The sequence below is a fragment of the Tinamus guttatus genome, unplaced genomic scaffold (assembly GCF_059628265.1).
Source record: "Tinamus guttatus ecotype Peru unplaced genomic scaffold, ASM5962826v1 Tinamus_guttatus_pri_ptg000302l, whole genome shotgun sequence".
NCBI lineage: Eukaryota > Metazoa > Chordata > Aves > Tinamiformes > Tinamidae > Tinamus > Tinamus guttatus.
In genome coordinates, this window is record NW_028288836.1 from 878,091 (window position 1) to 891,244 (window position 13,154).

General features: G+C 39.5%; 1 protein-coding gene across 1 annotated transcript in view; it reads right to left on the reverse strand.

Annotated features, from left to right (window-relative positions):
• The window catches only part of MYO10 (myosin X), a 148,875-nt gene that overhangs the window by 45,981 nt on the left and 89,740 nt on the right, over positions 1-13,154 (reverse strand). The window contains exons 11-19 of the mRNA XM_088528149.1: positions 12,748-12,866; positions 11,793-11,939; positions 11,514-11,614; positions 11,262-11,328; positions 9,608-9,700; positions 8,826-8,894; positions 8,560-8,642; positions 7,304-7,412; positions 4,063-4,143 (exon numbers count right to left, since the gene is read on the reverse strand). Coding sequence (XP_088384275.1) covers positions 4,063-4,143; positions 7,304-7,412; positions 8,560-8,642; positions 8,826-8,894; positions 9,608-9,700; positions 11,262-11,328; positions 11,514-11,614; positions 11,793-11,939; positions 12,748-12,866 — 869 coding nt within the window. The remainder of the gene's footprint in view (positions 1-4,062; positions 4,144-7,303; positions 7,413-8,559; positions 8,643-8,825; positions 8,895-9,607; positions 9,701-11,261; positions 11,329-11,513; positions 11,615-11,792; positions 11,940-12,747; positions 12,867-13,154) is intronic.

Below are 13,154 nucleotides of genomic sequence, written 5' to 3' on the forward strand. Positions count from 1 at the left end.
CTGGTGTATGAAGCATGTGTTGGGTAGCACTGTAGCAGGATGTGCATAAAAAAAGTGAAGCTGTTTTTACCATGTTTTTTTAACGCATGTTTTTACCAAGATCACTCTAGAAGACAAACTCAGTAATTCGTATTTTCAAAGCTCAAAACACCGACATTGTAATTCCAGCTCAACTGCCAGTTCCCAAATTTCATTCATGGAATTTGCGGCACACCCTAAGCGCAACCATCGTTGCAGAGGGGACGGAGCTGCTCTTTCACTGTCCCTTTGTACCATGCTCTGGAGCTATATGCCTAATTGGTGCTGAGGCTGTTATCAAGCTACGCTCATGTTTATAACACTTCAGAGGTATTTCAGGAGCACAGTTTTATGTCAGACGCCAAGCACCACAGATTTGCATCCTCCTTCATATTAGGGGACGCACTGTTTGCTGTTCCAAGGTGCGTCATGGCTACTAATGACCTAGGCCTCAAAGCACATAGCAGGTGCCAATAGCCATACCTTGATCCCCTTAGCTACCTGTGGCCCTGGCAGCTATGTTAGTAATCTTACTGCTTCAACAGCAATTTTCCCAGAATAAATAAGCATTGTGATGACAGGTCTTACACCTAAGCAGCAATAAGTCTCACAGGATCTATTACAGACTGATTCCTACCAGCCTTTCTTTGAATTGCAAAGTTATTACTAGTTTTACTCTTTCTGTCGCTCCTTGTGACCCTCTCCCCTGCAGTAGGTTTACAATACAGCTTTAGTTTTGTCTCATTTCTCCACCTGAAGGAATTAAACTGTAAGATTAAAAAAATATATATAAAAATAACTGCAGAGAAACTCAGAGATCAAAAGCTTCAAGAAGGTTTTCATCTTGCCAGCGGCAAGACTGTCACTGCAACAGAAGAACGACACCAATGATAAATGTATAGAAAGGGAGGTGAGTGGAGGCACAGAAAAAAAAAACTGTTCTGATGATACATTACAACACAGGGTTCTTAAAAAAAAAAAAAAAAAAAAAAAAAAAAGTAAGCATAATATCATAAAGTCCATGCCAACTCTAATGAAGCCAGGATTTTACCCAGCAGGACCACATTGCTATTAGGTCTGGGCCTCCTTAAGTGACCATACTGGTATGGTCTCTACATGCACGAGAAAATAGCAGTATTCTGAAACTGCTTAAGTTAGAGGGCAGGGAATTACGGAAGCAAGTCGCAATAATCAATACAGAATAGCACAGAAAAGGCCATGCTAAACAAAAATGCGGACGCAGCGGTGAGGCAGGGAGGGACATTCACAGAGCTTGTGCCATTATTAAGATTCTAAAGAAAGAGTCTAAATGGAGAAGGGAACTTGCTCCTGCCTGAGGTTAACTCCTCCTGACCAAAACGATTTCTGCTTCTGAAACAGCTAGCACAGACTGTTCACATTTTAAATTTACCCTGAACACTCTCCAAGTGGAGAAAGGATTAACAACTTTATCGAAAGCTGGAAGAAACAATCATCTGAATGCTTCTAAAATGGGTTGTAACTTATTTTACAATATGCTTCTCTTTTTTCCTCCTTAAGTTGCACAAACAAAGAGGAGGAGGACAGCGTGAAAGCAAGAAGCAAGGTCTTGGTGCAGGGAGCATTATGAGATAGACTAGCAGGCAGGAAAAGAAACATGAGGAGAAGAACAGAGAAAAGTTGTGTCAGAGTTCACCAGGATGAAATGATACACAGTTCTGAATACTGCATTGAAGCTAAGGGGGAGAGAGAAGAAAGATCCTTCATTAGCAGAAAATACTCATTAAGCATACCAAGTGAGGCAGTTTCAGCTTTATGGCTAGTTCAGAACAGCCTGGAAACTGGGCACACAGATCCACTGATTGTTTGGGGGTCTACCAACGATTAATGGGACCTCTGTTCCTCCGTCTGAGGCCTGTTCGCCGAAATGCCTTGTGACAAAAGGTCATGTACTCTATGTGCTCCCTTTAGGAAATTGCTCTAATGAGTGTAGATCCTGCTTTGATATGTAAATGTCTGGTGGCTTACTGCATATGGCGAATTGTTTTTGCTTGCCGCTTTAACATATTTCAAAATTAAACTTTTGATCAAGTAAAAATCAAGTAGTTTCTGCAAATTATCATATCTCTTATCCGACATGAATAAAATTTAATGTCTAGCAGAGCAGAGGAAGTCTGCTGTGCACCCTGCCTTTCAAAGCTTTGAATTTGTCTTCCATTTGTTCAACCTCGTTCACTTACCGAATTCAAACACGCTTATAAAGTAAAACAGCTCTCGGGCACCACCTTTTCTTCCCCTCCAGAATTAAAAGGATACTCAATGATAGGTGTGTCACCTATTTATGTCCAATCCGGAGGACAACGAGCAGCTTGGGAAGCTTTGCTCCTCATGACACAACCTCTGCTCTCTCCCAGTCTCCCTTGTCTCCTTTAATGCTACCTTTTTCAGAAAAGCAATTGCAATGGCCCTTTCACTTGCATCACTTACTGTTTTGCAAGCAGTATTTAAGCTAAATACTTTCTGAAGGGTGATATTTGAGCATTCCCCATCACTCTCACTGTCATTAAGCCAAGCAAAAGGCACGTTGTTAGTTGTAGCTTGCATCCACGGAATCCAGCTGAGCTGTGGAAGAGCTGAATGCGGCTCACAGCCCTGCTTCTGCACCAGCACTGGGTGCCAGGGGTAATTCCAGCACCTTCACCAGCTTGCCACTAAAAGCCAATGCTAGAGTAGGGTCATATTCACTGCTGGCGACATCCAGTATCAATCACCCCACTACAACCAAAATGGTTTTAGAAAGGTAAGAACTGGAAAAGGTGTTGGGGCAGGAAAGAGGGCTACAAGCACAGAAATACTCAGACATCCTTTCTTGCAGTTTTTGTAGTCAGGATGAGTAGTAATTCTTCCATCTAATATCTTATTAATCTGCTTCCACTGAATTTCAAGTACAGTTTTGTAGCTGCAGAACTGTATTTCTACCTATAAACTGCACAAAGATACTCAAATCACACAATGTCTATGAAACAGGTGGAAACCAATAGCAGCACACACTAGACAAAATTTACAACAGCAAATCCCAGAATGAATTTTGAGAACATTTCCCTGAGTGAAAATATCATTGACAAGTATTACATAACGCCTTTCCTTCTCACTCCCTATCAAGTCTTTTACTGATCCCACCATCACAAGTAAAATGCACAACTTTTTCTCTGTTAGTCCATCATCAAGCTAGTTTCAAGTAGGATTTCTTATTTGGTAAAGCCATTGGATTAACTGAAATTTACAACCAAACTAAAACAAAAAGCAAGGATATACATCTTGTGTAAGGTTTAACTGACAACGAAACACCTTAAATGTGATAATCTACAGTAATTTCCAAATCTGTTCCTCCACCCAATCCTATAATTGGACATGGCCAACTGAGGTTGTGGCAAGCTCCGTCAGAGGGTCTGCTTTCATAATAGCCAATTTCTTGAGAAATTTTTTTTGGTGTTAGTAAAATGTACATGTTGATACAGTGGCATATACCAAATTTGGCAGGGACGGACCAGTGCAGTGGGAAATAACTGCATATATGAGCAGCAGTGAATCTGGAGTGGGAACTCGGTGGTTTCCTTGCTACGAAAATGCAGCATAATGCAACAAGCACTTGGCCCTGGCATCAACCATAGCAAATCCTTGCAACTTTTGTTCTACAGCGATGAGATCTCCCCTCTGTGTGGCTTTGGCTACCTGGTGCCTGCAAAGCAAGCCCCTTAGCTAGGTTGTCAAACGCACGGGGCAGCATTCTACCTTCCTTTTGCAAAAATCCTTGCAACAGGGCATTTATCAGAGTGTTTTGAACCACGACCAACAGTAAACAAATAAAAATAGTAACCAAAGAAAAAGCCTGCAAAAAAAAAGAGAAAAAAACCCAAAAACTTTTCCACTGAAGGGCCTTCACCTTGCAGAGCCTTTTATAATGTTAGGCAGCATGTTACCTTCTGCCACACACAGAAGGAAATAACCAGATAGGCAGGAAAGGACGAAACATTTAGAAAAGCCAGGTGCAACTTTAAGTCTTACCTTCTGCACGTTGGGTTTGATGCAACGGACAAAGAAAGGATTCGAAGAACTCAGCGTTGCCATTAAAGAATGAAGAGATTCCTAAAACACAATTCAGAAAAAAGACAGCACTTTACAAGGGCACTTTTCGTACAAGCAAACATTCAAGCAAAAGTTCTCCGAGTATGGCATTGCAGACAACATTCACTGCAACATCTAGTGGTTCCCACCAGGAACTACAATCATCTATGAACTCGCTACACAGTGAACATAGAGAATAAACACATGCATGTTGGTTTCCGCTATTGGCCTCGCTGATTACAACCATCACCACTACTTTACAGTGATCAAGATGTAGAGATTGACATGAAGAAATCTGTTTAGGAGGAAACACCAGGAAACTGGAAAATGTCTGCTACGTGTATCTTGAGAATGACTATGTCTGCAGATCTACATTCTCAAATCGCTGCACCCATGCAAGTCGCACAACAGATTAAGGAGTCTAAGGCAAAGCTAAAGTAACTACAAAGATGTATGTCCTCCTTTCATTACAACTGCCTCTGGCCCATTCATTTCCCATTCTCCCTGTAATCAACAGCAATCTGTGCACAAGATGTTACTTTTCCCACTACAGTCTCTATTCTTGCTTGACAAAAGGACACTGTGATGATAAATACGAGACAGCAAAAAGGCAAAAGAATTAAAATGTTCCCCAAAAAAGGAGGTATTTTAAAACTGTAGTAAACATTGTTTTATCAATACTAACTTTTCAAATGAAATCTCACTAACCAACAAAAATTGAATAAAGGATAATGGTAATAACATCTTACTGCAAGATGACTGTAATGGCATTAAGCAAATGATAACACAGTAGTTCCATTTTATGACTAACTTGATTTAACAATAAAAAGAAAAATTATAAGGTTCAGTTAAAAAAAATAAATCCTAGTTTTAGAACTTCGAATGAGCCAATACACATTAGACTACCAGTTATCTGAACTTAAAGCTGGAGATAAAAATCACAAAATCCCTCAGCCCTTCTCTGATTATTATTTTAATTATACACCCACCCCTTTCTCTCCTGAGCCATCATTCCATGTCTTATGCCAGTTTGCCTCATTCTGTATCATTAAGTATGATGCACTTTAAAACTGAAACCTTGCTTGCTTTGCAGAGATACAAATCACTGCACAGGAGCAGAAGCCAGACTCTAAAAAGCCCAGAGAGCGAGCGATGCTGATGTTTCATCTGCAGAGAGAATACAGAGCAAGCTGCCAAAGAGACACAAAAATTCACTTTTTAAAGGAGCAGCAGTGTGTGTCCTACCACCTGCTTTTGAGTAAAACAGCAAATGGCAGTCTGTTACATTAAAGTCCTGCTTTAATCTGCAAAGAAGGGGCTTTCTTGATGATTAAACATGAAGTGATAAAGGCGGTAGGCAGAGTCATGGCTGTGCAAAGAACCACTTCACAACAAAGACAGCAAATTGCGAAGTGACTGGGAATACGATTGGGATAGTTCTGTGGTTTGGTAGCCCACATTGCCTTAAGGACATGAAGTCGGGGCTGCAAATATTAAACAACAAGTAGGTACAAAGAGTAATATTTTCCTGTAAAGACAAATATTTATTCCTTAAGAGTTAAAGGCTTCATTTGTATTAAACCTATGTGAATATTACGCTATCTACAGACAACTACGCCAATACTCAGATTTTCTAGCAACACAGGTTACTACTTGCAGAAACTGGAGAGTCAGTCACTCTAAACAGAAGTGATTTGTTCTGTTCTCACGTTCAGCTCTGGATACAGCCAGCCAGGTTCTGCACATGCTACACAGCTTTACGCCCATGGCGGGAGACTGGGCTAACAAAGTCAGCCCCGCTTGAAGCAATCATAGGCTGAAGCAGGTGATCTCCAGCAGTCCCCCCTCCAACCTCAGCTATTTTATGCTCACCTCTCACCTGGCATCAGCGAGCATCCTGAATGAAGGATTTCAAAAGAAAACTGATAAGTTAATAACAGATCAATCTATTTTAAGAACTCTGCCCTTGCAGTTTCATTCTTCCCATCCTAAACTGGAATAAGACAAACGACTCCTTGGAAGGCTGTAAAGAAAGCAAAAGACTGTGCAAAGAAAGCAACTAAATCCTTCGGAGGTGACACGATAAAGGTCAACCTCTTCTGAAGGAGCACTCCTGAAGATCTGTTATTGCAGCTTTATTTAAGAGACAGCAATGCTTTGATTTGTTGTTTTATCATGCTTTATGCTGTCCAAGGTGGAGCAAAGGAGCTCTACTCTACATTATGTTCTACCTTGCAAAGTGGATGATTTAAAAATACAGACAATTTTTACACAGTAACATTTTAGATTTAATTGTCACATGTACTTACGACTGTATAGAAATAGTACCCTCTGCTATTTCCAAGAAGTAGCAAAGAACAGCACCTTATCACAAGAAGTTGGTACTATGTGAAGCCGGGGATGTTAGCATAAAGCAAGCTGCCCAGGGAACAGGAACATCAGTGTTTAAAAGAAATTGTGTGCACCCCACTGTACATTCCCTGCAGTTCTGTCTAACCATCAGCAATAGTCTATTAGGATAATGTCTGCCCTAAAGGGGTTCAAGTCTACACCCTTAAAAATAGAGTGAATGAACAGAGCATTAATTTGAGCAAAATGAAAGACAACTAATCCAGACTTGTACCCCTGCAATTTACGGAAGATTTTGTGCCAATCATTCTCTTTTAAATAATTTGGAGATAGACTTTATGTTAGATTTCAATTTGGTATCATTTTGGATGGCAGAGTTAAAAAGCTTCCTAAAAAGGTTTTTAATAAAAGTACTTTCCAAACTCTAAGTTAAAAGGCTGGGCAACACCTTAATGAGATATGTATTCAGTACTTATTTTTCATAGCACAGAGGCATCGCTCTAGGGCTCCATGCCATTTTGTGGTTGATTTTAGATTAGAAAGAAAAAAAAAAAAAAAAAACGAGACAAGAGAGACTAGCTTCATGGAAGACCTTTAAAATAAGGACAAGGAAGCAAACGGAAAGCAAAAGTAATTTTGTGTGAATGCTGTAATATGGAGATTAGTTGAAGCTAGTTATGGCCAAGTAGTTGATTAGTAACTGCAGTTTCCTAGAAGAGACAGCGACATTTTGGAGCTGAAGTTTTTAGAGTTTTAATCGCACTTGTTCTTGCTTGAACAGAGTTTATCTATCATCCATTAGCTAGGGAGCAGAGAGAACACATTAACTAACCTTGAACTGCAGGCTGACAGTGGGCTTGCGGTGCTTGCTTCCACATTTAAGAGTATCTTGATTGTTGCGACTTGAAACGTGTTCAAATAGATCGTAGATGAAATCAAGACTGAAAGGGAAACAAAATCTCAAAGGTGTGTCCTAACAGACCACAGGGTTTGCCACTTGCAGTGCGGCATTAGCGCTCTCCCTTAGAAGAAAACTTAGAATTTCTAAACTACAACTCTTATTATTTGCAGAGTGTATACAGGAGAAGCAAAAAAGCCAATCCTGGTTCTCTCCTCTATTTGCAACATATCACTGGGGAAAGGAAGAGTGAAATCCTATGGACACAGTCAACCAAAAACTCAAGACTGTAATGGGGACTACACCTGAATAGAGATTTTAGATGATTTCCAGTTTGCTTTGGACTGCAACAAAAAATACGCACTCACATGATCTTCAATTTCAGATACTAGGTATGCAAGTCATTTTTTATGCCATCCATTTTGTATCCTCCTGTTACCACTTTTATAGAAACACATGTCATTTAACTTAGATATAATCATTCCAGACAGACATTGATGCAATTGCAAGATCAGGCCCTGCAGCTTTAACTCATTTATTACTTTTATCCACATACTTCAATTGACAGATGTTATGTCAGATATGTCATGAAAACAGAACTAATAACATACAGATGAAAATATTTATTAATAGTTTCCATGTATCCAGAGCTTAAGGGATTTAAAATGCAGCTACTCTGACAGAAAGGCAGCATGACTGGATGGGTTAGGGCGGCAGCCAAAAACAGGGACAATCTGAGTTCAGTTCCCTGTTCCTGTATGAAAACTCTATGAAAACTCTGTGAAAACTCTTGGCATCTCAATCACACATGCAAAGAAAGGGGTAGAGCATTGCTACAACTCACAGAAATACTGTGAGGATCATGGATCTCACCTTACACAGCAGAATGCCAGGAGGCACACAAGTACCAAAGACAACCAGGCACACACTTTCGATAATATGAAGTCTTTATAGAAATTCTCCTTTCTGAGACATTATGAGATGGCAACTCGTACTGCAATACATTTGTACTGTAAAACACACACTACCAGTATCACTTATTTGTTCTGTTTACAGGCACTGCTATGATTTCTCTGCTCCTTTTAGCTCTGCTAAGCACTGATGCTATGCAATGTACTCAAACCCTGGCAGAACAAGGTGAGACGGCACCCCCTTAAGACAAGGTTTAAACAGAAATCACAGAAACATACCTGCTCTCACGCAGCAAGTTCAGGAGATCATCTCTGAAAGTATCTCTGTTCTTCTCCAGGATCCCTCGGACGTCGTACTGGACCTAGTGAGAAACAGTGCAGGTTCAAACAGAAAGCCAAGTCATCACGCACCCCTCTCAGAGGCAGTACTGTAAAAAGTGCTGAGGGAACATAGCGTTTTACTTAATTCTGAACAGCCTCAGGGCTGTTAAATTAAGCTAATGAAAACTCTGCTTGCAATAATTTTAGCAAGTAAAGAAAATTACCTCCCCGGCATAGTGTTTCACTCCAAAGTTGTGAACGGCAACTCTTGGTTTCACATAAAAAGGATTGCTCTAATGGGCAGGAAAAGAAAAGAGAAAAATATATTTGAAGGCAGGGAGCATAATAATACAAACGGCTACATTATCCTCTGAGCCCAGATTTAAACAAACCTCTGTCTTCCAGTGAACTCCCTGGAAGATTAGTGCTCTGAAAGCAAACAACCAACTTATAATGATAATAGGATTTGTTAGTCTGGGTTACTGCAAATGCAGCAATAGCAGATTTATTGTGCCTAAAAAGGCATTATGCTAAGTTCTAACCCATCTGGTACAACCATCCATTAAGGGCACTTTGAAAAAGAAGGAACAGTCTTAAGACTGGTGTTATGAAGATAACCATAAGCTTGTATCACAGAAATTCCTGATTACAATTCTGATCACAAATAAAGGTAAAACCTGTACAAAGAAGGTAACGTGCCGTCAAGTAAACACTTCAATACATCAACAGACATTGAAGAGCTAAACAGAGTTACTGCAGGTTGTTAGAGCTGTAACCAAGAGTAAAATATGGCGCTTCCAACAATATGGAATTCTCTAACTGGATGGTAACATGGGTACATTTTTTTCAGGTAATTGTCAAAAAGCAAATGACATGAATTGCCATGGAAGTAAGATCAGGCCCCAAACATACAATTATGTACCCATGTATCTGAATCAGGAATTTCTGCGGAAGCAAAGACACACTCCATAATTTGCTCAAAACACATTGGCAGAACATCACGTACGGCGTGCTGGGCATTCAGCTTCTCCAGTAAGGTGGAGTCAGTGGCTTGAGGAAAATGGCTCTCTTCATTGATGAGTGCCAGCAGGCCAAGTTTCTAGAACAGTGAGAAGAGGCAGAAGATGAATTAGTGCACAGGTGGACACTGGCCCTGTCTGCAGGTCACAAAACTCACAAAGTTCTTGAAATTACTGTGCAGAGAGGCACCGAACGACCAGTACATGATTAGAAACCCACCCTTGTGGGAGACTGCAATACTATTTTTCTGACAATACTCCTGCCAGAAGAAGAAATCTTCTTGATGTAGGGAGTTTTTAGGTGCATTTAGGGACATGACCACAGAACACACCCACAGCCTCCAAGATCCCCAGTGAGCAGCTCCTCAAGCCTGAGGAGTTTGTGCAAACAGCCTTTCAAAAAATGTCTTCCATAAAATTATCTAATTGCTTTTTAAACCAATGCACACTTTTAGCATCTCCAGTGCCCAGGGGCACAGCAAAAGTTTCTCAGTTTAACTATGCATTGTGTGAAACAGAACCTCTCTTTGCTTTGCATACGCGTCTGCATAATTTCCTTTGATGTTCCCTGCTTCACCCATTAGGAAAGATGGTAAACAAAGTAAGCTACCTTACAGTTAATTAATGTGTCCAGCAAACTTTAGGTTGATATGGTCTCCCAGAAAAACGTAATTCTCCAGGTGTACATTTTAACAAACCATTTCCCCCTAGCCTAGGGCAGCTGCGGACAAACCGCCTCATGGCGGTCCCATCCCAGCAGCTGAACCCTCTGCCCACGACTTTGTTGAGATTTTCCGTGGTCATGTAAACTCAAGCAACATCACACCCCACTGCAGTGATCAATCCATGCAACCCCCTTGAATTGCTAACAAAAGTGAACAGACTAAAACGTCGTACAACATATTCTTTGAAGAAACGCTGGAGTCACCATTTCTAGGCAGCAAATTTGGATCACATATGCCCCTAACCGCTGGCATTCCCACCAGTAACCGTGCAGGTACATCACTTTTATATGCTCTTTTTTTTTTGCGGGGAGGGCGGGCGGGGTTGGTACAATAAGACTATGAACTCAATTGTGGATAAACAAAAACTGGCAGGCAATAAATGATGATTACCAGCAGTTCAGAAAGAGCAATAATGTAGCAAGACATTGTCATTCCTTCCCCCTACCTCCCATCTAATCAGCTTGTCAATCTTGTCTTTTTGGTTGAAAAATCTTCAAAGCAAAATTTTTCTCAATTTTATCTTTCAGTACTTAATACTATGGACTTTATTATTTACATTCATTGCTTTTACTGTAAGGTTTACTGAACATTATACACTAATAAAAAGGAACACACACACACACAAAAATAGGCGGGCAAGCTTTATGACTAAAGACAATCTCTATTTCACCTTTTCAATCATATCATTTTACTTTTGCCTATAGTCACATCCTGTTAAAAGCTATTACATAGGAAGATAGGTATATTGACCTTACCATATAATCTAGAATACGGCCATCTGTGAGAATGATTACATTAAAAGAACACTACTTAAACATCCCTCAGCTACTTCTTCACTTGAGTTTTGTGTCAGCAGGTGTTTTAAGGACATTTCCTAACAAAAACTGAAAGAAATATGAACAGATATACCAAATACCTTTTCAATCAGATCCAAGCACTCTCCATTGTCTGTCCAGTCAATATCTTCCCAAACTAGTCCTTCCCTAGTAAAAATAAGGAGTGGCTTTTTATTTACAATTACATAAGCAAAGATTTTAAGTGAAGATTTTAAATACAGGAATTAAAAGAACTGCTGTATTTCTACTTTTGAGGGAATATGCAGCAGCTGGGAGTCCAAAACTCAAAAGCTATTTTCTAACTGCTCTCAAATTTCATCTGTAACTCTTACCTGCTGTATTCCAGTTGCTCCAAGGAAAAGATGTGTTTATTGAAATACTCCTGAAGCTTTTCATTTGCATAGTTAATATTAAACTGCTCAAAACGATTAACCTACAAAGACAAGAAACGTTCAACAATGAGCATGTTCAAAGTACTTTACTTTGCAAACAATGAACTAATTAAAGTCATAACATGTTTAATAATCAAGTTACAGTGAAGATGAAAAAGATACGTAGAACAATGAAGTGCAAATGCCAGAGGTTCCATGAGAACAACCTTGTCAACCTACCTCAAAGTTTTCAAATCCAAATATATCCAGAATTCCAATGGACTTGAAGTCTTCCTTGCTTCTGATCCTGCTGTTGATTTTCTTAATGACCCACGCAAAACACTGAGAATAAAGTGCCATAGCCATAGAATCTCTGCTATCTATTGCCTGCATTAGAGAAACAGCACATGTTAAGAGTAATCGTCCCTGGAACTAAGAAGTTACCAGATTTTGGCAGTCACTGTCCTTTGCCCAGCATAAGGCAAATTATACTGCACACAGCTTTGCATTTCCACATATCTTGATTGTATTTATATTATCAGTTGCTAAGAGTTCCAGTTCAAGTTTTAATAGTGTAAGTTCAAGCTTTAACAGTGTATTTATGTGGCTTTAACATTATATTTAAAAACTCAAGTGTTCAAAAAATAGGAAAAGATAGACCTAAGGTGAGGAGGAGGAAGAAAAGAAGGGCAGAAAATACTGCCTTTTATTGGTAAGCATAGTACTAATGCATACTTTTTTCTTCTTATACACTACTAACGTATACCTTCTTCTTCCCCTTCTTTTCCTCCCTTCTTCTAAATAACTGATGAATTTTTACTGAAAGATTCCAAAACTGCTCACCTAACTCAGGCATCCATGATTAAAAATGTCAGCCTGCATGATTACAGTTTGGAAGGAACAATAAGCAACAAGACAGAATAGTACGTAAGGAACAATAAGCAACAAGACAGAATAGTAAATCACAGCAGTCAATTAGAAGCCCTGACCAGAATGGTAGGATGATATCTATAGAGATTTCTAAAAATCCAATTATACCCTCTTAAAAAATTAGGTAGTGCTCTCGATAGCAACACAACCTTGATGCATGAAATGACCTTCCCTTCCTAAGGGATCAAAGTTATCACTGGACTTCAAGACTGAGCAATAGGATTTAATAGACCCTGGAAGCAAGTCAAAACCGAGATGCCTTTACCTGTTGTATACTAAGAGGTGTTAGGATTTCTTCTCCCCTGAGTATCATTGACCTCTGTGTCAATGCTTCAGTTAGCTGTGTGGAGTCCAACCCCAGTAATTCAGCAGATCTTCCCAGGGCTGGTGAGAGAAAGAGCCAAATATAAATATATTCTTAAACACATACGTGCATGAAGCTTTGCTTGTTCTATTATTATTATTATTATTGTGATCACCATTTAAGAGGCTTTATAATGATAGGAATTAGAAATAAAAACACAAATAGAATTTCGAAGACCTGTGAAGAAGTACAGAATCATAAATATGCACAACTGAAGGAAATTAGTAGTACATATTCATCACAATTAAGTCACAGATATTTATCTACCTCAACATTACAAGTTAAGGTTTCAAATAATCTGCTACTTT